This window comes from Syngnathus typhle, linkage group LG2, assembly GCF_033458585.1.
Source record: "Syngnathus typhle isolate RoL2023-S1 ecotype Sweden linkage group LG2, RoL_Styp_1.0, whole genome shotgun sequence".
Taxonomy (NCBI): Eukaryota; Metazoa; Chordata; class Actinopteri; order Syngnathiformes; family Syngnathidae; genus Syngnathus; species Syngnathus typhle.
This window is the reverse complement of record NC_083739.1, coordinates 6,382,587-6,402,218: the sequence shown is the minus strand read 5'-3', so window position 1 is coordinate 6,402,218 and position 19,632 is coordinate 6,382,587. Positions and strand designations below refer to the sequence as shown.

Genomic DNA, 19,632 nt, shown 5'->3' with positions numbered 1-19,632 from the left:
AAGGAACTTAATTTTGTGTCAAGCATTAACAGGCATAGTCCTAAGTAATGATCACCATTTTGCGCTGTAATACTCTTACAGGTTATTTTATGAGATGTTATCATGCTTGTGGTGCATTTGGAGACATTGGGCCTCCATAGTTGTACTGTAACGTCTTAACGTCTCATTTACATGAGTTGCATATCACTTTCCTTTGTCATTATTTGACTCAGGCCCATTATTACTCGACAGAATGCAAAATAACAGCAAACGATACCAGAAGTTGTATTGCTGGCAGTTACTTGGTTTCCAGATGGCTTGTGTCATTTCTGTGTGTGCCTTATGTTTGCATATGACACACAAGCCAATGTATCTTTCTAACTTTTAATGAGGAGTTGCTTGTCGCAATTGACTCACGTGATTGCCAAGGAAACGAGCAGGACCGACATGTAGTCCTCCTCTCTTAGTTTGCCATTGTCGGTGGACCCGTTGTCAGTGGAATGAAGGAGCCAAAAGGTCACACTGGTATTTGCTCTGGAAGAAGTTTGCCTGTTGCGTTTTGGCATTTGGCAGCAAAGCCAGGTGAGCAAGCCCCCTTTGTGCCCTGAGAATGAGATTTGGGTAACATGTGCCACATTACCCTCTGCTGCTCTGTAATGTTCTATGGTACTCAGAATGATCTGATCAATGGATTTTTAAGGTTATTTCCCAGCTGGAGTAAATTAAAACTTCATTGGCTGAAGTGTTTGGGTTTTTGTACCATAGGTTTCACCCAATGTAAGCAATTTAGCTTTAACATGTCTTGAACAACCATGATCCTGTGGGCACTGCCCACCATAAAAAGCATCAAACAATCCAAAAAACATTAGCACTGTACAAATGCACATTGTGTCACTCTCACTATTTGTAAGCCTCCACGATGCACAGTTGTCTTGATTTGCAATGGTATAATCCTCCAAAGGGGATTTGTTTTTTGGTAATTGCAAGAGCGGCTGCATGCTTGTTTATTATAGAAATGTTCTATGTCAAATATTATGATTTCTCATTTTATATGCTTTTTTTTTAGTTCTGATCATCTTATGCATTCAGCTATTAAGCCTTGTACCCGTTGTGTTTTTCAAAACATTTTTAATTATTTCGGATCCTATGAATGTTCATAAATCCAGTCATGTCTCAACCAGATGTGTCTGGAGAGGCATGATGTAGATTATTCCTTGCCTTAATATATTATCCAAACTCTCTATGCGTCTTAAAGATATGATCACATGGTCTCTCCTTGATTAGAACAAAGCTCTTAGATTCTCTAATGGTATTCTTTTCTGCAAATCAGACAACATACCACGTAAAAGGAGATGGGGAAAAGCTTTTCCGGTTAGAAGATGTCTCTATCTTTCTTCACAGAACCGTTTTCCCACATGACTGTGGTGACAAATAAGAATTCCATTAGGAATTATTACTATTAAGAAATAAAAAGCGTCTTTTTGCTCAGTGAAAAAAGGTCACGTTTCAACGTTCTTTGACCTCCAAAGATATGTATTTTTAAGTCACTGAGGCATTCTTGAAATGCATTAAAAATTCAGACAGATTTTACCATGACCAGCATGCAAGATGTTTCAACGGTACCATGAATGTTACTTAACTAAGAGCATTCTCAATAATTAATTACTTTATCTGGGTTTTCCTACACACAGTAAAGTTGGGTAGAATGCAAGAAAATATACATATTTATACTTTCCTACACTTGAAACAGTAACAAACTGATAAAACATATCCTTGCTAGTCATCTTTAATTCATCAATGAGATTGTGTTGTTTATATTTTAATTATGGAACTAATATTGTGCCAAGCGTTGTAGGTGGTTCCAGTGCGATGCATGTGAAAGTCATCTTGCATGCATGGGAAACTCAACATCAAACAGATAATCTCTTCAGATTGAGCTACCAAAACATGGAGATGCTGGGGATCGATCCCAGGACCTCATGCATTGCACTCTACCACTGAGCTACATCCCCATCTGCCAGTGAATCAGGTGTTGGTCCTCGGCCGCCATGGCGGATCTATGCGGTGCAGGTGCCTAAATTTGCATGCATGATTAACTCAGAAAGATACATTTTTCAGATTGAGCTACCATAACATGGAGATGCTACATCCCTATCTGCTGTTGGTGCATTTGTTGGTCACCAGACACCAGGAGATTGATGGTTCTAGTATGCTAAAGTCAGTTTGCATGCTTGAGTAACTCAACATCAAACAGGTCATCTATTCAGATTGAACTACCAAAACCTGGAGATGCTGGGGATCGATCCCAGGACCTCATGCATGCTAAGCATGCGCTCTACCACTGAGCTACATCCCCATCTGCCATTGAGCTCTTGAATGTTCCCCAGCCACCATGAGATAGGTGGTTATATGCGATCCATGTGAAAGTCAGTTTGCATGAATGGGTAACTCAACGTCAGACAGGTAATCTATTCAGATTGACCTACCAAAATGTGGAGACACTAACCCTAAACCCTAACCCCTAGAGAAATGCCAAGACTGCATAAAACCGGCATCAAAATTCAGTTTCACTCTCTTTTATTTCTACAATAACATTGTTCTGGAAGGGGAAAAAAAATCACTCCGTCATTTCAAAAGCCATTTCTTTCCCCTAAACATAACTGAGAGACGCCATACTTAATAATGTCATTTGTTGATAGAGGCATACCGGAAGGCTTGTTAAGCAGTTACTTCTGCTCCAAATAGCACCATAGAATACTCAAGTGTAACATGTATTCATCCATAAACATGCATGCATTATGTACACACATGCATGTACAAGCATTGGGTTAAACCTTTGAACTGTTCACGATAGTGGGTAAAGAAACAAGTACTCTTGTGTAAAAATGTATCTCTACTATGCAAAAATCAAAGTCAGAGGAAAAGGTCTTTCTTTCAATTTCTAGGTTGGTTCAGTTATTCAAGTATCTCACAAAATAATTGGCCTTTGCGTCACTTCTGGTTTTTTTTGTTACCAAGTTTGTTCTAGTACATTTAATTTGGAAATAGAGGTTAATACTGTGACTGGTGTATGAATCAAATTCAACACCGCTTTCCTTTCTTGAACTGTTCCAGCTGACCAACTGGTCAATGCCTGACTGGAGATCACAGTGATGGCAGTCAACCAGTAACTAACTGGTGGTGGAACTAGCCACAGGCTTACTTTACAAATGCTACGAGAAAATGACAACAGCCATAAAATGATCACAACTGTCCATTCATTTTCAGTACTGCTTGTCCGTCAATCAGGTACATGGGCACTGCAGTCTACCCCGTCTACTGTGTGTGAAAGACCGACATCTGAAATCATGTATCCATTCACAGTCACATTCACCCAGTTACTGAGCAGGAACTAAATCCACACTGCCTGTTGAGGAGTGAACCATTGATCTATCGGTTTACCATGACACAGCTATTGTTGTTATTTTTTTAACAAATATTGTCCCTCAACTGATTAACCCGCCTGACTTCCAGTTATAGGACTCTGAGTGTGGAATTTGCATGATTGTCCTGCCCCTCCCCCAGAATCCAAAATCCATGCATGTTAAGTTAATTGACTAAAAAAAGTTCCACTTGTTTTGTTAATACAAAGCAATCCAGGATGCAGCAGGCCGCTGGCTCAAAGTCAGCTGGGATAAAGTCACCTGTGACGCTAATGAAGACAGGCACTACAGAGAACGGATGGGTAGCAGTACTGGCAAATTACCTCAAGAGCTTAGCTGTGCCACATCAAGCTATCCATCCATATAATAACCTCCCATTGGATTGTGCGAGCCCTGCAAATTATTGATCTGTGGTTCATGTTGCCCTTTCATCACTCGTGGTGATCCTGTCAACTCAAGTCTTTATAATATTTTATCGGCATCAGGTTTTCAAACCAAGCAATATGCTGTCAGAAAGTGATTATCTGCCAGGTTCAGTTATATGGTCACACCTTCAATAGCAATTCATTTAGTTTTTATTTTACATACCAGTTATAGAGTAAAGATGCTGGTTTAATTTTAAAGTGCATTGCTTAACAGGAACACAGTGACCAGACGTTTGATGCGGCTGACACTGAATTAATCGACACAACCTGTCTAATGTGCGTGTGTGTGTGTGTGTGTGTGCGCGTGTGTGTGTGTGTGCGTGTGTGCATGTGCATGTGCGTGTGTGTGTTTGTGTGTGTGTGCCAGGCAGTTTGTATGTATATATCGTTTCACTGCATTGATTGGGAAAGCAGCGGTGAGCATGTACCTGTCCATGGTGCTGAACATGAAAGCCTTAGACCAGTATCGTGATGCCTGGCGTAGTGTGCGTGCGTGTGTGTGTGTGCGTGTGCGTGCGCGCGTGTGTGTGCGTGCATGCGTGTGTGTGTGTGTGTGTGTGTGTGTGTCTGTCTGTGTGTGAAGAACAGCTTTTTATCATTAGCTTGTAACTGATTACATAATCATAAGAAACCTGGTAGTTTTACATGCTATGTACAAACAAATTGGAACGTAAAGAAAATTGAGAGAGAGTAATTGTTGATAGAGGTGTCACTCTGCGGTGCTTCTTCAAGGTATGCAAAAGATCTCCATTTCATGGCTGGTTCGTCAGAGTAGATTTAAGACTTGATAACACATTGCAGCCATAAAATAGTAAGCGTATCAACAATCACGTGTCAGACTGTAAATAGCAGATGAAATACTAGGCAGCTATTTCCAAATATATGAATGGGATGTCTGATATTTAGTGACACCTCCATGAATATAATATTTGACAGTATGATTTCAAATGCAAATGCAGTTATGATGAGGATGAAGGTCTTGATTTGTCTCAGTCATAAAGCTTGTGCCCAGAACTTGTGCTCATCTTTGACTGAAAAAGAAAAGCCTCTTGCAAATTGAGTGGAAAACATTCCACACTACATCTTCTCTTTTTTTGTGAGTGTTACTCAAATCTTTCCGTTCCAACAGATACTCACCATGCATGAATGATTGCAGCTAACAAGAATGTTGGCGCATCTGTATGTGTGCACTCAGGAATATACTCACATGCTTTTGTGTGTTAAATCCACTAAAAGCCAAAACATGCTGTTGGCGAAGAGCAAAGCTAAATAAAGCAGGACCACTCAAATAGAACAACGTCCTCCAATGTTTCATTCATGAAGACATGATGAAGGTGTAGGAGAACAAGATGGGATGGTGAACGGCTGACCAAGGGAAAGTTTGTAAAATAACTTGGGGTAGTCTCACATTAAATCATTTAGTCTCAGGCTTTAAAATAGAATTAGTAAAATAATCATTAACAAGTCTTGCTTAAACATGTTATTTTGACAGGCAATTGATGCAGATTTCAGTGGTCGACATTGTTGTGCTTAGAATATAATTTTGCTCAGCGTGTCGCTTGGAAGCGCTCCACTTCCGTGTTTCGTGTTACGTGATTGTCTGCCTGGCTAACCCAAGTGGCGATGTGACCACATCACAAAAATTACATTAATGATTGGCTGACTAGCCCCACGAGTCCTTACTTCTTTATTTTCATACTTCATAATTCTAATTCATCACTGTATTGCGCTTCTTAAAGCAACTAAATTAGAAGACAGACGATCCGGAACCTCAATCAATACACCAAAATTGCATTTGTCTGCCTGCGCTTGGAATTAGACCTACTTTTCCCCAGTCTAAAATTTTGTGTCTTTTTTTGTAATCAAATTTGCAGATGATCTGGTAGGTGAGGCAGAAATGCCCAGTGAATTCTAGCATATCTACCAAAGTCACAAATGTGCCAAACTTCAGAACCGTATGATGATGATCTTAATTATATCACTGGTGGCTTTTCATTTTCTAATGGTCATTGTACCATGAGACAGAATCCATCTGAACCTCATTTTGACAGCAACATTTATGTAACGAAGATGTTCAATAAATAAGCAACAGTTTCTTTTTCCAGATCTGTTATGACATTCTCAGTGTTGCTGTTATAGTCCCATCCACAACAATACATTTTGAAAATCCTCTTACTCTCCACAGACACTCATGGACAGAGACACAAATGCACACATACGTACAGACACACACACGCTTGGATTTGTTTTCCCTTTGATGAAAGGGGGATTATGGGATAAATGAGGCGAGGCCATGGCAGTTTGGTTCAGTTTGGAGCACAGCTGCTCACAGCTACACAATGACAGACAGATGAACGTTGATCAGCGCTTGTATCCTCGCACCCGATAACACAGTAGCTTCCGATGGATCTGAGCTTCCGACTCTTGGGGTTTGAAAGTAGCAGTGGATATGATGTCTTTTGGATGATCGAAATCATGTATCCAAATTCATCACAGCGATGTAAGAATCACAGCGATTTACGAATGAATGGCTAACTGTGTGTGTGTGTGTGTGTTGGGGGGGCGGTGCGTGCGTAATAATTCAAGAAAACTTTGGCTAAGCAGCAGTGAAAACTCATTAAATAATGACGTTTTTCATTTATGAGCAAAGTCTGCGATTTGTTGGAATATTATTGATCTCCCTGGCTTTGCATTTCAGTCACAAAAACAAGACATCAGGCTGGCCGCCCCCAGGCTCCTGGGGAGGACTGCAGGGTCCTCCATACAGCTGGGACAGCATGAACTGCAACAGGGAGAGCCAGAACTGCCTCACCAAGTATGTATAAATTCAATATGCATGTATTCTCTCTGCAATGTGTAATCCCTAAAGGGACTTTTGTCGCATCTACCAAAACTACAATCAACTAGGGCTGCAAGGTTTGTGCTAGTTTCAACAGCCACAGTTGGAGTCTGACAAAGCTGTAATAGTGGATTTTGTGCAAAAAGGAGCAAAGACACATTTGTGTCACTGTCCATGAATTTCGACTGTAGATGGCCGGTGATACCATCACAACTGAAAAAGAATGGACTGTCACCCACTCCATTCATTTCATTTCAGTCCAGCTAGCCCTAATTAGAGTTGAAAGTGAATTGGAGTCAATGTCAGCTGGTATTGGGCAAGGTGCGTTTGAGCTGAGATTCCAACCCAGAACTTCTCATTTTGGGCAGACGTGCTAAACAGTCTCGGTCAAGATCAGATGGATACGCTTGCGCTCAACCCTTGTAAAGTCAAGTTGTTAAGAAAATTGATGTATGGATGGGTGAGAAATTTGTCGTCAAATATGCATTTAATGACTCTCCTTGCTGTCATACGTATTACTAAAAAAAATATGTGGTGTGATCTGTCAATTAATTCACTCTGCTTTCCCTCAAATTTCCCGACTATGGATGTAAATAAATGTCATTAACTATTCGACCTTTGGAATTCAGCCTTCTGACTTGTTCTGCCCTCTGGTTGGATTAAACCGTCTCCGACCCTGATGAGAATGGGAAGATCACAGATTGGAACATGCTTCATTACAGGCAGATTTGTTTTATGTTGTATGTACAATATAGATAGTATAATGAAACAAGGGTGGTGGGGGTGATGAGAAAAGTGAAAGAAGGTAGCTAGTGAAGCAGATAAAAGTTGCTTCAGCTTGTGCAACTGTGTTCCATTCATCAGAAGTGTATTTGCTGTTTATTCTTTTCATCATTCTTCCAAAGCCAAGTGTCCCAAAGCAGCTCCCTGGAGGAGGTTCATCTGGATGGGCTTCCCCCTGTGCCCCGCTTGGTGGAGATGAGGCGTGACCCCATTCTGGGTTTTGGCTTTGTGGCAGGCAGTGAGAAGCCGGTGGTGGTCCGCTCGGTCACACCAGGTTTGTAAGGGCGCTCGCCTCAAACATTACTCACACAGGAGCCAAAATACATTTCTGTTTCTTTTCTTCTGTGTGTTGGTATTTAGGTAGATTGTTTAAATGTCAAACGCCACAAAGAAACATCCAAATAATCAATCACTGCTTCATTCTAAAACTGAATTTATGAATATTTTATTGAAAGTTGTTGGGCCAAGGATAAGCATGTAAAGAAAGACAATGCAATGCATTTTCACATGACAATGACAAAGGACCTAATTCGTTTATGCACGGCTCCTTTTTGCAAGCAAAGTTCGACCTGATTCTTTAGTGTGTGTGTGTGTGTGTGTGTTTATTTCTTTGTGTGTGTGCATATGCGTGTTGTAGGTGGCCCATCAGAGGGTAACCTCTTGCCCGGTGATGAGATCATCGCGATCAATGATGAACCTGTCAGTTCAGCTCCAAGAGAACGAGTCATCGACCTTGTCAGGTGGCTGGAAGAATATTAGAGGCACTCTAAAAATGAACAGTAGTTCACTTTGTCAGGTGCTTGATTTGTTCAAGAAATATGAAGGGATGTCCAGCTCCAGTCTTTGAGGGGCGCTGTCCTGCATGTTTTAGCTGTCTTCCTTCTCCAAGACACCTGATTCACATAATCAGCAAGCTGTGAAGAGGCCTGATCGCTATCCTGATTGTTTGAATCGAGGTGTGTTGGAGGAGGGAGACTTCTAAAATATGTTGGACAGCAGGCCTTGATGACAAGGTTTGGATACCCCTGGTATACAGTATTCACAAAAAGTTCAGAATGCTCGGCTTTGACTATCTGAGTGTGTCATCAATTTTTATGCATGTGTGATGTCAGTTAATTCCTAGCTTAAAAAATGACACTCTTCTTTGCTGTTTATATGCTTTGTTGTCCCTCTTCAGGAGCTGCAAAGAAACCATTCTATTGACTGTTGTCCAACCATATCCAGTGAGTGCATCAACTCCTTTTTTGTTTTAAGACCACATTTCCACCAATCATTAACTCTGCACCACAAACTGTAATTTTCATGTATACTTTGGAATGTGTTTATGCTTTTTTTTTGCTCTACCCTTTCCCTCCCCCTGCTTGTTCTTCTTCCCTTTTTTATCACTCATTTGATTCTTGGACATCTGCCCCTAGTCCCCTAAATCGGCGTTCATCAGTGCAGCCAAAAAAGCCATGCTCAAGTCCAATCCAGTCAAAGTGCGCTTTGCCGAGGAGGTCATCATAAACGGCCAGGTTCCAGTGAGTTCTGACACACACACACGCGCACTCACACACACACTTAATGTATGACCTATATACAGTAGCGAATGCCAGATCTGATTGAATCACTAAATTAACCTCGTGCAAGGCAATGCAAGAACAAAATCTCATCATATTGTCACTTTGCAGAATCCAGTGAAGGACAACTCTCTTTTGTTCATGCCAAATGTCCTGAAAGTCTACCTGGAGAATGGGCAGACCAAATCTTTCCGCTTTGACAGCAGTACCTCCATCAAGGTATGTAAGTTACAATATAAGATGTTTCTATACGGTCTGTTTTCTCGACACTGCAAGAAAGTACCGTAATTTTCGGACTATAAGTCGCACCGGAGTATAAGTCGCACCAGCCATAAAATGCCCAAAAAAGTGAAAAAAAACATATATATGTATATAAGTCGCTCCTGAGTATAAGTCGCCCCCCCACCCAAACTATGAAAAAAAACGCGACTTATAGTCCGAAAATTGCGGTACACAAAAAGAAACATACATACTCCCTCTAGGGTAAATTCAAATACATTGAGGCAGATTCAGGCATGTAAGGGAATATTCAGAGTTCAAGAAGTGCGCGCGGAGCGTATCTCAGTTTTGCAGTCATCGTTCGGTACATTTGAAATCAATGATGTCTTGTATAATTAGGTTACAGTCTGTTTTCTCTACACTGCAAGAACGTACATAAAAAGAGACATACATAGTCCCTCAAGGGTAAATTCAAATCCATTGAACTAGATGCCATGTTTGTTGCCCCATCACAGACAATAAGACAACTATCGGGATATGTTTTTCCTCCAGGATGTGATCCTGACGCTGCAAGAGAAACTATCCATCAAATGCATCGAACATTTCTCCCTAATGTTGGAGGAGAGGATGGAAGACTCTGGAAACAGACTGCTTTTGCTGCATGAACAAGAGATGCTTGCTCAGGTCAAATATTTGCCCGACTCGGAGGGTGTCTACCCAGGTTTTCTCTTTTGCACTTTAAGGCTGACGTCACTCGTTATTCAAAGCCGCATTCAAACTGTTTGGAGTGGAGCCAATCAGGCAACTGCTCACATTGCACCTTCCTGGCCATACAGTACATGCTCGCTCTCTCTGTCTCCCTGTCTCTCTCTCTCTCTCTCTCTCTCTTGCTCTCTTTCCTCACCAATTTAGTCTAATATTAAATACAACTTTTGCTCAGTCTCTGCCAACACATCTCTTTCCACCTTCTTTTCCCACCCCGACTTGTCGGCAACAATCCAACCCACCCCACCCACCGCATCACCTTGCTTCGCCCTTCTCATTCACTCTTTAGGTGACTTGCAAGCCCGGTTGTGATAAGATGAAGTGTTTCTTTCGAATCAGCTTCATGCCCCACGACCCAGTGGACCTGTTACGGAGAGATGCTGTGGCGTTCGAATATCTCTATGTGCAGGTGAGAGATTTGCCCATCATTATAGCAAACAGTTGCCAATAAAGGAAGTTGAGTAAAATTTGTTTGATGCATTTCTTCTCTATGGAGTACAGCTGATAGTTGAGTGGATGTTTTCTCGTTAGACTTTGAACACACTGTTTCCTGCTTCTCTTGCAGTGCTGCAATGATGTGGTGCTGGAACGATTTGGCTCAGAACTGAAGTATGATGCAGCGCTGCGACTGGCAGCATTGCAAATGTACATCCTCACTTTGACAACCAAGCAAAGCCAGAAGGTCTCGCTAAAATATATCCAGTAAGTGCGTATATGAATGTATATGTGTTGTGTTTGTTAATGAAAACATCCTCTGAAATTGTGTGCGCTGCTGATACGATGCCACAATGTCAAAGTTGAGCTCGAGTTAACGTTCATGACTAAATATTATATAAATAATATCAAGGTACTTTCCCCAATGGAAATACAAGTGAACGTAACATAAAGAGGCTCTTTGCTGGAGAATGAGGAAAGGCTAAAGAGGCCTGTCTAAAGAAGAATTATAAAAAAAGAAGCTAGTCTCAGTAGAAGGCTGCGATCTTTCTCTGTTGCTCTGAGGGAGAGACAGAAATACGGACATACAATGGATGGGATTAATAGAGGACTCGAACACAGCAGATCATAGCAATCCCTGCATGCTTATGTTTAATTAGGGGCTCGGGGGAGTTCTTAGCACAATAGGGCATGACATCAGAATAATCTGATTAAGCACGTAGTAAATGCTATTATCTGGTGATGAAATGACTGCAAAGTCTGGACAGGGGTGGGGTGGGGATGGGCGGTGGGTCAAAGGTAAAAAAAGTAGGGCACATTGAAGATATTGGATAAGATGATATAGTCGAAAAGTTGAGATTTGACAAGAGTCAAATGCACATGATTGAATGGCTTTACAAAGAGGCCGCTAGGAAGGAAACCAAGGGGAAAAAATCAACAAAAGAAGTCAAGAGGCACAAGGTAGCAGAAATACATAGTGTACTAAAACTCAGGGTATCTAAGTATCCAACAAAACGGCTGCAGCGTGATATATTTGATATATGTGGCCGAAGAATGTTGTTGATATAAATGATGGAGTCGTGTATGAAACGATATATCACTCCAACATAAACTCCCTGGGAATGGATAAAGCTCACATTTGTCCAGTAAAAGTTTATTGCTCCAAGGGTGACTTTTGGTCAAGTCTCTCTCTCCTCAACAGAAAGGAGTTGGGCCTGTCGCTGTTCCTGCCTCCTGCTGTGCTGACCAGCACGAAGGAGAAAAACATCAAAAAAGCTCTGACGCACATTCTCAAAACCAACCAGAACCTCGTGCCTCCTGGGAAAAAAGTAACAGTCGCCCTTTCTTTGTAAACATCTAGCACACGCACATAAACTCACTGTCCTTCTGTTTTCTGATGCAATGGCCAAAAATAGACCTTGCATCTCCACTCGACCTTGCAAAGGTTCACCCCTGTCATATTAAGTCAGTTGTTGAACTCCACCTTAATTGCTAATGCAAGTAGCTTGATGAACTATATCGGCTATTGCATCCCTATCATTGTGAACGAGATGCATGACAGAAAATAGATGGAAGAAGAATCTGATCATTCTAGACAGCATGTGGCCTGTTAATAATGTAGTCTTTGACCAGTCATCCAAGATATTTGGGCAAATTAGCCTGTCATTCGGTGCACAGCTTTGTATAATTGCATTATTTAGTCACTACTCATGTAGATTGTTCTTTATGCCCTCTTCCCTACTCTGTAAAATGTCTCCCAGTGATACTGCCATGGCTGTGAAACTTTATGTACCGTAATTTTCGGACTATAAGTCGCACCGGAGTATAAGTCGCACCAGCCATAAACTGCCCAAAAAAGTGAAGAAAAAAAACATATATATGTATATAAGTCGCTCCTGAGTATAAGTCGCCCCCACCCAAACTATGGAAAAAAAACGCGACTTATAGTCCGAAAATTACGGTAGTTCAGATGTGATTGCAGTGTTTGCCATGGTAGAAGTGCCTTTTAAATCTCTTGGCAATATCGGTACCTATATTCCTACATGGAAAAGGAAAATGATTGACCTCAGGTATAAGAAATTGCAAGACCTGAATTTGTGATGATAAATATTACTTTTCTTTGCAGCTGACTGCATTGCAGGCCAAGGTGCATTACCTAAGGTACCTCAGTGAGCTCCAACTTTATGGCGGGAGAGAGTTTAAATCAATACTGTTGGTAAGTATCAGTTTTGGATGGTTCAGCTCTATGCTTGAGTTTTGTTTTGTTTTCAGGAAAATAGAAGTCAGCGTGGGCTTTTTAATTTACTCCCATTCACTAAAACTTTTGCAGCAAGGTGAGAAACAAACTGAAGTGACCTTGTTAGTAGGTCCTCGTTATGGTATCAGTCATGTCATCAATGCACGGACCAACCTAGTGGCCCTCTTGGCCGACTTCAGCCATGTGAACCGAATCGAAATCCTCACCGAAGATCAAAACAATGTCCGGTTGGAGCTGCATGTTCTGGATGTCCGGGTAAGCAGTGTCCGACTAAAAATCAATCTAATGAATTACTTTTTAGTCATTCGTTTTGTTTTGCTTCTTCTTTTCCAACTTTTGTCCTCATGAAGCCCATCACTCTCATCATGGACTCAAGTGACGCAATGAACCTGGCCTGTCTTACAGCAGGGTACTATCGCCTCCTAGTGGACTCAAGAAGATCTATTTTCAATATGGTCCACTCAGGAGGGGATGACGACAGTAAGTCGTATTTGTCTATATAGTCGTACTTTCTTAAAATATTGAAATGATTATTGTGAGGGACGGGAACTGATTTGTAATCACATAAATCATAAAACTTTCATCTACAGGTCAGGACTGCGTCCTTGAGTGGCCATACAGCACATCTTTTGGGGACTGTCAGGAGTTATCACAAAGCCAAGCAGACCTCTACAGGGACTCTCAATACTCAGACAATGGGCCGAGCGAAAACAACCTCTATCCCTGCTTCCATCAATCCCAAATGCCTGACAGAGACCTTCAGACCCAGAGTCCGGTGCCACCTCCTCTTCCGCCCTCAAGACACAAACCTCAAGACTCACCTCGTAGTGCCAAAGTGTCATTTATTTTTGAAGGAGACCCACCTTTGAACAAGCCCCGGGGCTTAGTCAATGAACCAATTGAGGAGAGTGCTGAGGTTGCTGAGCACAGACCAACCTACTTGCACAATACTGACTTTGGGGCTCAGGGGAGGGTGTCATTTCACTTCAGTGGTCTGACACATGTCTATAGCAACATAATAAGTGGGGAAGGGGGTGATGAGCCACTGTTAAGAGACCTGTTTTATCGTGACACAACAGACGATGCGGAGGATGAGGACGAGGCTTCTTGTGAAGAAGACTCCACTGGAGGAACACCGGCAGGCGACGCAGAAGCGAGCGAAGGAGTGGCCACCGCAGCCGGCAAAGCTTCTTTTCTCATGCTTTCTGGGCCTACCGATGACATCATCGACCTTACATCGCTGCCTCCACCCGAGGGCGATGACACGGTTGATGACGACGAAGATGACTCGCTGCTGCAGACGCTTAACCTCGCAATTGCGGCTCCGCCACCAGGCTTTCGAGACAGTACAGACGAGGACGTGGTGCCCGAGGGAAGGCTTCTGAGCCCGCACGTCAACGATGATATTCCAGTCTCATTAATTGATGCGATACCTACTCAAGAGGATGGCGGAGCGGAGGGCAAGAGGCATCTGGAAAACCAAGTCGTCAACACGCTGCAGGCACTTGAAGCACTGTCTGTCTCTGAGAATAGACCTGCACCACCTCGTCCACCACCCAGCAGGAAACTTCCAGGTCTGTTGATTTATAATCAGTCATTTCTGTATGTGCCAGTTGTGTAAAACCACTCTCGCTCTCAACTTCTTTTGTAGGTGTTGTTTACACATCTCGAGGCTTTAGTCCCCAGTCTTCCTCTGACTCTGGAAACGAGACAAACTCTTCAGAAATGACGGAACTCTCTGAGCTTGCCGCTTGTCATCGACTCGGTGAGAGCCGCATGCGCCTCTTGGTGGCCACGAGGGAGGGGTACCAGCCTTTACTTGAGGAGAAAACAGAGTTCCCTGTTTCACCTAGCACCGAAGGAACAACCCTGAAGAAGTCCCGCAGTCCACAGCACCTCCGACCACCTGCCGTCCCGCCAAGGAGGAGCCCACATTTGGACACGGGAGCAACATTACAGCCAAACTTCCTGGGAGGGGCATCTCAGACAAACCTTTCCTCTACTCTTCAGCGGCCAAGCTCCACAACGCCAGGGGGCAAGCATGACAAAAAGTCTGCAGACTCAAGCAGGAAATACAACACCTTTAGCACAAGGGAAGGGTATCGACATGGAAATGGTGGAAGCATTCATTTTGAGAATAATCAGCAAACTTCATTCTGTGATCGAGGTGAAAGCCAGAGAAGACACAACTTGTTTTTGGAAGAAAACACACATGCTCAGGACCATGCTGTGAATAGCCGCCGCAGCGAGCATCACAGAGTTACCCGTCCTGATAGCCTTTTAGATGTGGCTACACTAGGGGAGCGTGCTACAGATAATAGAGCTGCCGAGCAAGATGAACATCTAGTTGTTGCCTCGTTGCTGTCCCCAAATAAAAACAACAGACTGGTGTGTTCTGACCAAGGATCAGATGTACAGAATGACCATCAACCCATTTCAAGACAGCAGAGTGTTGCACGTTTGTGTGAGTATCATCTTGCGAAAAGGATTTCAAACTTACAAGGTGAAGGTCACAGTTCTCTCCAGGGCTCCCTGTGCTCCTCATTGGATGCTGGTGGCAGTGCAAATAGCAGTCTCTGTGCCACCCCAACTGACTCGCCGCTTGGTCCGGGGGCCATTGAGTCAAAACACCATCGCCTACAAAGGCACCCAATCTCAAATTCCTCCTCATCTTTACTCAGGGTCGTAAACTATGAAGAACCTAAACCTGGACAGAGCCTCCAAGCAAAGGATTTTCACCCTCATGCGGACCCTGTCCTTCTTCGAAAAATGCTGCCCAACATTCACGCTGCTTCTGCTGGTGCTGACCCCGGCCGTCCGTCCTCAGCCACACCCTCCAAACACAAAGAGACAGTTACAAGCAAAAAGCCTTGTTTTAAAGGGCAGAGCCAAAAAGAAGGCAGTGAGGCATACAGACAATTGATCAACTACCTAACTGTAAGCCAAATGCACCAAGGTGGAAAGTTACACAGTGCGGGCATGGGGGGCGGTGTGAAAAAAGACACTCGTCGCTACATCACAAGCAACCCGCAACTTGTCGAAATGGTTAAGAATCGAGGGAGCACAATCCCCCGCTGCCAATGTTTGCCGTCGTCCATATCGTCCCCTTTTGTTCGCCCCAATTTGGTAAACTCACATCCATTGCAGCTGATGAATAAAGATCAAAAGTCATACCACTCTGCCACACTTCCTGCCAAACTTAAAAGAAGTCCTGACACGCACACACAAGGCCCAAACGGTAGGTTAGATGTGAGGCAGGCAAACGCCGAAAGAAGAAGCTCCTTTTCTGGACTGCAAAGTGAGCTTGAGAGGAGCGGTATGGATCCTGATCAGTTCCTTTCGCTGTATAGGAAAGATGGCTACACAATGCATGAAGGTGGGGGAACCGCTGGTAGGCCTCAGTCTTGTTCAAGAATCCAACTAAGTGATGACTTGTGCAGATCAGACCCAAGAGGAAAGCATGCAGTCCTTCAGGCTTCTGCCCCCTGTGGTCAGCGAGCAGATCTCAGCAACTTCTCGCTGGGAAGGGGTCCTTCAGCTTTTACCAGACAGGCTTCTACAAATACCCTGGCTGGCATTTCCTCTCCATCCCCATCACTTTATCCACAGTCTCCCCCTCCTCCTATATTAATTCCAGCACATGGCAACACTGCCCCAAGCAACTCTGGATGCACACAGGAGGTCACCCATTCAACCCTGTCACGGCCAAATCAGAACCACATTCATGCCATTGGATCAATGCCCTCACAATTGGATCCTCTCAATAATTACTCGCAAAGAGGCCGGGAATTACAACGTAGCTCTAGTAATGTCACCAATGGCTCTGGCAGCGTAGAGGTGCTGTTTGAAAAACCCAGTCGAAGCCAGAGCCAGCAGCCCTTGTTACCATCTGTGCCCCAGCAAGGAGAAACCAAAGTCCAGAGGAGGCCAACAAGGAAGAGGCTGTCCAAGAGTTACTCCCAGGGCTCAGTGTCATCGCACACCACATGCTGGTCATCAGGCGGCAGGGTAGACAGCAGAAGGGCTTCGGTGGCATTTCCTTTACAGAAAGACAAACAAATGAAGGGCTCTCAAAAACTGGACACCAGTCCTTGGCGGTGCAACGGACCTTTTAGCTACTGTTTCTTTAAGCGTAAAAGTGAGGGAGAAGATGATGAGAACGATTGGGACACGCCAAGACGAAGCCGTGATGGGAGTAACCTGGAGAACGACTTTGCTGCGTCATTGGCCATCTACCCCTGTGGCTCAGTCATGGATGCAGCAGGAGAGCAGCTGTACGGCGAGGTCCTTAACAACATGAGCTTTAGCGACCGCTTGGCTCGAGTCAACGCCCTCAAGGACCGCATGTACAGCTTCCCTTCCGGCTTCACAGACGTCCGGCGTGATGCCAGTGAGCTCATCGCGCTGGTGAGGTCCAGCATCGGTCGCTGCGATCGAGGCGTCCAAATGCCAATGCAGGCGGTGTCTCAATCCAAGCAACTCCTCTCAGTGGAGTCCAAAGAGTTAGGCCGGGCATGCCGGAGGATGGCGCAGGCGCACGGCAGCCCTGAAGAGATGCTGCTAGCTGTGACGTACAGTTTCCAGGTGCTGTGTTGTCTTTGCGAAGCGTGTATGTGTCTCGTAAAAGGACTCAGCGCCTCGGCCTCACACCAACAGAGAGAGGTTGTTGCAAAAGTCGACGAGGTCGTCATGAATTATATCTGTTTAGTCAAAGCTGCTGAGGTTGCAACTGTGGGAGCACCGGGAGAACACAGTTTCAAGGCCCTGGTGAGACATTCTAGTACCATGTCAGCCATCGCGAATGCACTCACACGCTCTCTTAAAACGCTGCTTAACAAGTAAAGTTTCCTTCACTCTTTTTGATCTCAAAGTGTGGCCTATGCAGTCAGCAGAAGTCTGTTTTTAAATCATCTACTTCCTTTTGAGGCTACTGCGGGAGTTGTATATGTTTAGCCATTACAATCTACATCATCACCCGAAAACATGCTAAAAAGCACCCCTCATTTAACTTGATTTTTATTTCAATGTATAATAAGAAAGTTGATGACCTTTATATGATATACTTCATGTATACCCTGTAGAAACCCCTTTACTGGTGCATTATGTAATTTATTTTTCAAATATATATACACAATATTTTGTATGATACAGTCATGTTTTGCAGTAGCAATTCCAGTCAGCTCTTTAAGTGCAGTTTTGCCACTGATGCATGTGAAATTCCACAAATACAACGCAAGCAAATGTGAGGGCTGTGTTTTTTTGTGTGCTAATTTCAAATATGTATTTGTGAAAGTCAACTGGGTTTGGCTGAAATGGAATTGTCTTGCAGTCTGAGAGCAAAGTTAGATGTGTTCGGGATTGAGTGGCTCGATAATTTCACCATATTTAACACTGCTTGTTATTTCATCACTTTGTTTATTTTTTTAAGAATTATAAATATTATATTACAGTACTGTAACAAATGTATGCAATTTCTTTTGGACCATGTTTGCTTTAAGACTGTTTTAGCCATATGAAAATTATTTTTACCTTTTTGTGTATATGTTTTGGGATCACCTTTGTGCTTGAAGGTTTAACTCAACAATATGTACCCAATGCAGTGATGTATGATGACAAAATAATGACTTTTTATTAATTATTCACAAACATATTAAAACTAAATATTTTAAATGTTTGTGTGCGTCTGTGTTTTTGTGATCATATAATGTAAAATTTATAAGCTTGCCTGTTATTGGATGTCTTTGTAAACCCATATGAGTGGTGACCTTGTTCCGTTTTTGTTTTTTAATTACGTGATGGCCCTTCAGTCAAGGTACAACCAGTTCCACCAATCAGATACCACTAAACAGGAAACAGCGCATTTGAGTCCTCACGTCTCCAATAGGTGCGCTTTGACACTCTTGTCCTGTGAGGCACGCACAAGATCAATCTAAAGTCACAACAGACGAAAGATTCCACCACTATAAGGAAAATGAAGTTTAAAGGTTTTTGTAAGAGCTGCAGCGGCTACTCCGATCCAAAGTTTGGCCGCCGCTTCCAAACGCAACGTGCCTTGGTGGAAATAAATACCTGCTCCACAGCCCAAACTTGAGAGTAGGTCACAGTAGCTTGTCACTTTTTCTCAATGTGCAATTGTTTATTTTACATTTATCTTTGTCCAGCTTATTAGATACCTCATCTTGGCTGAGCAGGTGTATTTATTTCTCATACTTTATCTGTTTTCACATGGTCAAAAATAAAAGCTTTTGACGTTTCATTTAAAAGGATTAGGGCCAGTGAAGAAAAAAAAAAAAAGGAAGAGGGGAGTGACAGGATTGTGACTCCCCCCCCCCTCAGAATTCTGACTTAAAAGTGAGAATTTACACTTTCTGACTTTAAAGTCGGAATTCTAATTTTAAAGTGAGAATTCCGACTTTAAAATGGAAATTATGACTTTTTCCCTTAGAGTTCTGAGTCTGAAATGAGAATTCTCACTTTAAAGTCCACAATCTTGTCACCCCCCCCCCCCCCCCTTTTTTTTTTTTCTTTCTTCACTGGCCCTAATCCTCTTCCGCAGAAATGCATTCCATTAAATCGCAGAGACAAGAACCCAAGTGTCTGAGACCACAGGGCTAAAGTCGCTTTAGTTCCAACAGGGACGTTCACCGCTCCATGAGGGCATAGCCCCACCTAGTGGCGTCCAAAGTGAATAATACCCATTTGTTTGGACAGATGATCCACTTAACCGCTGCAATCATAGAGATGCATGCATTGGTATGCAAGAGCTGGACCTGTAATTGTTACTTTGTTTTTGTTGACATGCTGGTGGGGAGAGTTAGCACTACAATTGATTTGATTTTAGTTTGTTTTTTTGGTAATACACATACCAAAAAAACCAAACTAAAATCAAACACATTGTGTATACTACATCATTGTAGTAGGCTATGTTTTGGTTGCTGAAATTAATGGG

At 43.0% G+C, this 19,632-nt stretch overlaps 1 protein-coding gene and 1 non-coding gene across 2 annotated transcripts; one reads left to right on the top strand and one right to left on the bottom strand.

The window, feature by feature from the left end:
• Positions 1 to 2,263: 2,263 nt before the first annotated feature.
• trnaa-agc (transfer RNA alanine (anticodon AGC)) lies at positions 2,264 to 2,335 on the bottom strand. The gene has a single exon. It is a non-coding gene; the product is annotated as a tRNA-Ala (tRNA).
• Positions 2,336 to 4,248: 1,913 nt separating this feature from the next.
• LOC133149879 (FERM and PDZ domain-containing protein 4-like) lies at positions 4,249 to 18,282 on the top strand. Its single transcript, XM_061272078.1, has 16 exons — positions 4,249 to 4,289; positions 6,525 to 6,641; positions 7,571 to 7,722; positions 8,086 to 8,188; positions 8,626 to 8,671; positions 8,864 to 8,968; positions 9,119 to 9,226; positions 9,779 to 9,910; positions 10,281 to 10,400; positions 10,557 to 10,693; positions 11,628 to 11,754; positions 12,552 to 12,641; positions 12,756 to 12,938; positions 13,034 to 13,163; positions 13,274 to 14,257; positions 14,335 to 18,282. The coding sequence occupies exons 1-16, from the start codon at positions 4,249 to 4,251 to the stop codon at positions 17,523 to 17,525; spliced, it is 5,766 nt and encodes a 1,921-aa protein (XP_061128062.1). The 3' UTR covers positions 17,526 to 18,282.
• The last annotated feature ends 1,350 nt before the right edge of the window (positions 18,283 to 19,632 follow it).

Coding starts and splice junctions, on each gene's coding strand:
- LOC133149879 (XM_061272078.1), top strand. CDS start 4,249: ATGTACCTGTCCATGGTGCTGAACATGAAAGCCTTAGACCA. Junction 11,755..12,551: donor TCGTGCCTCCTGGGAAAAAA/GTAACAGTCGCC, acceptor TTTTCTTTGCAG/CTGACTGCATTGCAGGCCAA. Junction 13,164..13,273: donor CTCAGGAGGGGATGACGACA/GTAAGTCGTATT, acceptor TTTCATCTACAG/GTCAGGACTGCGTCCTTGAG.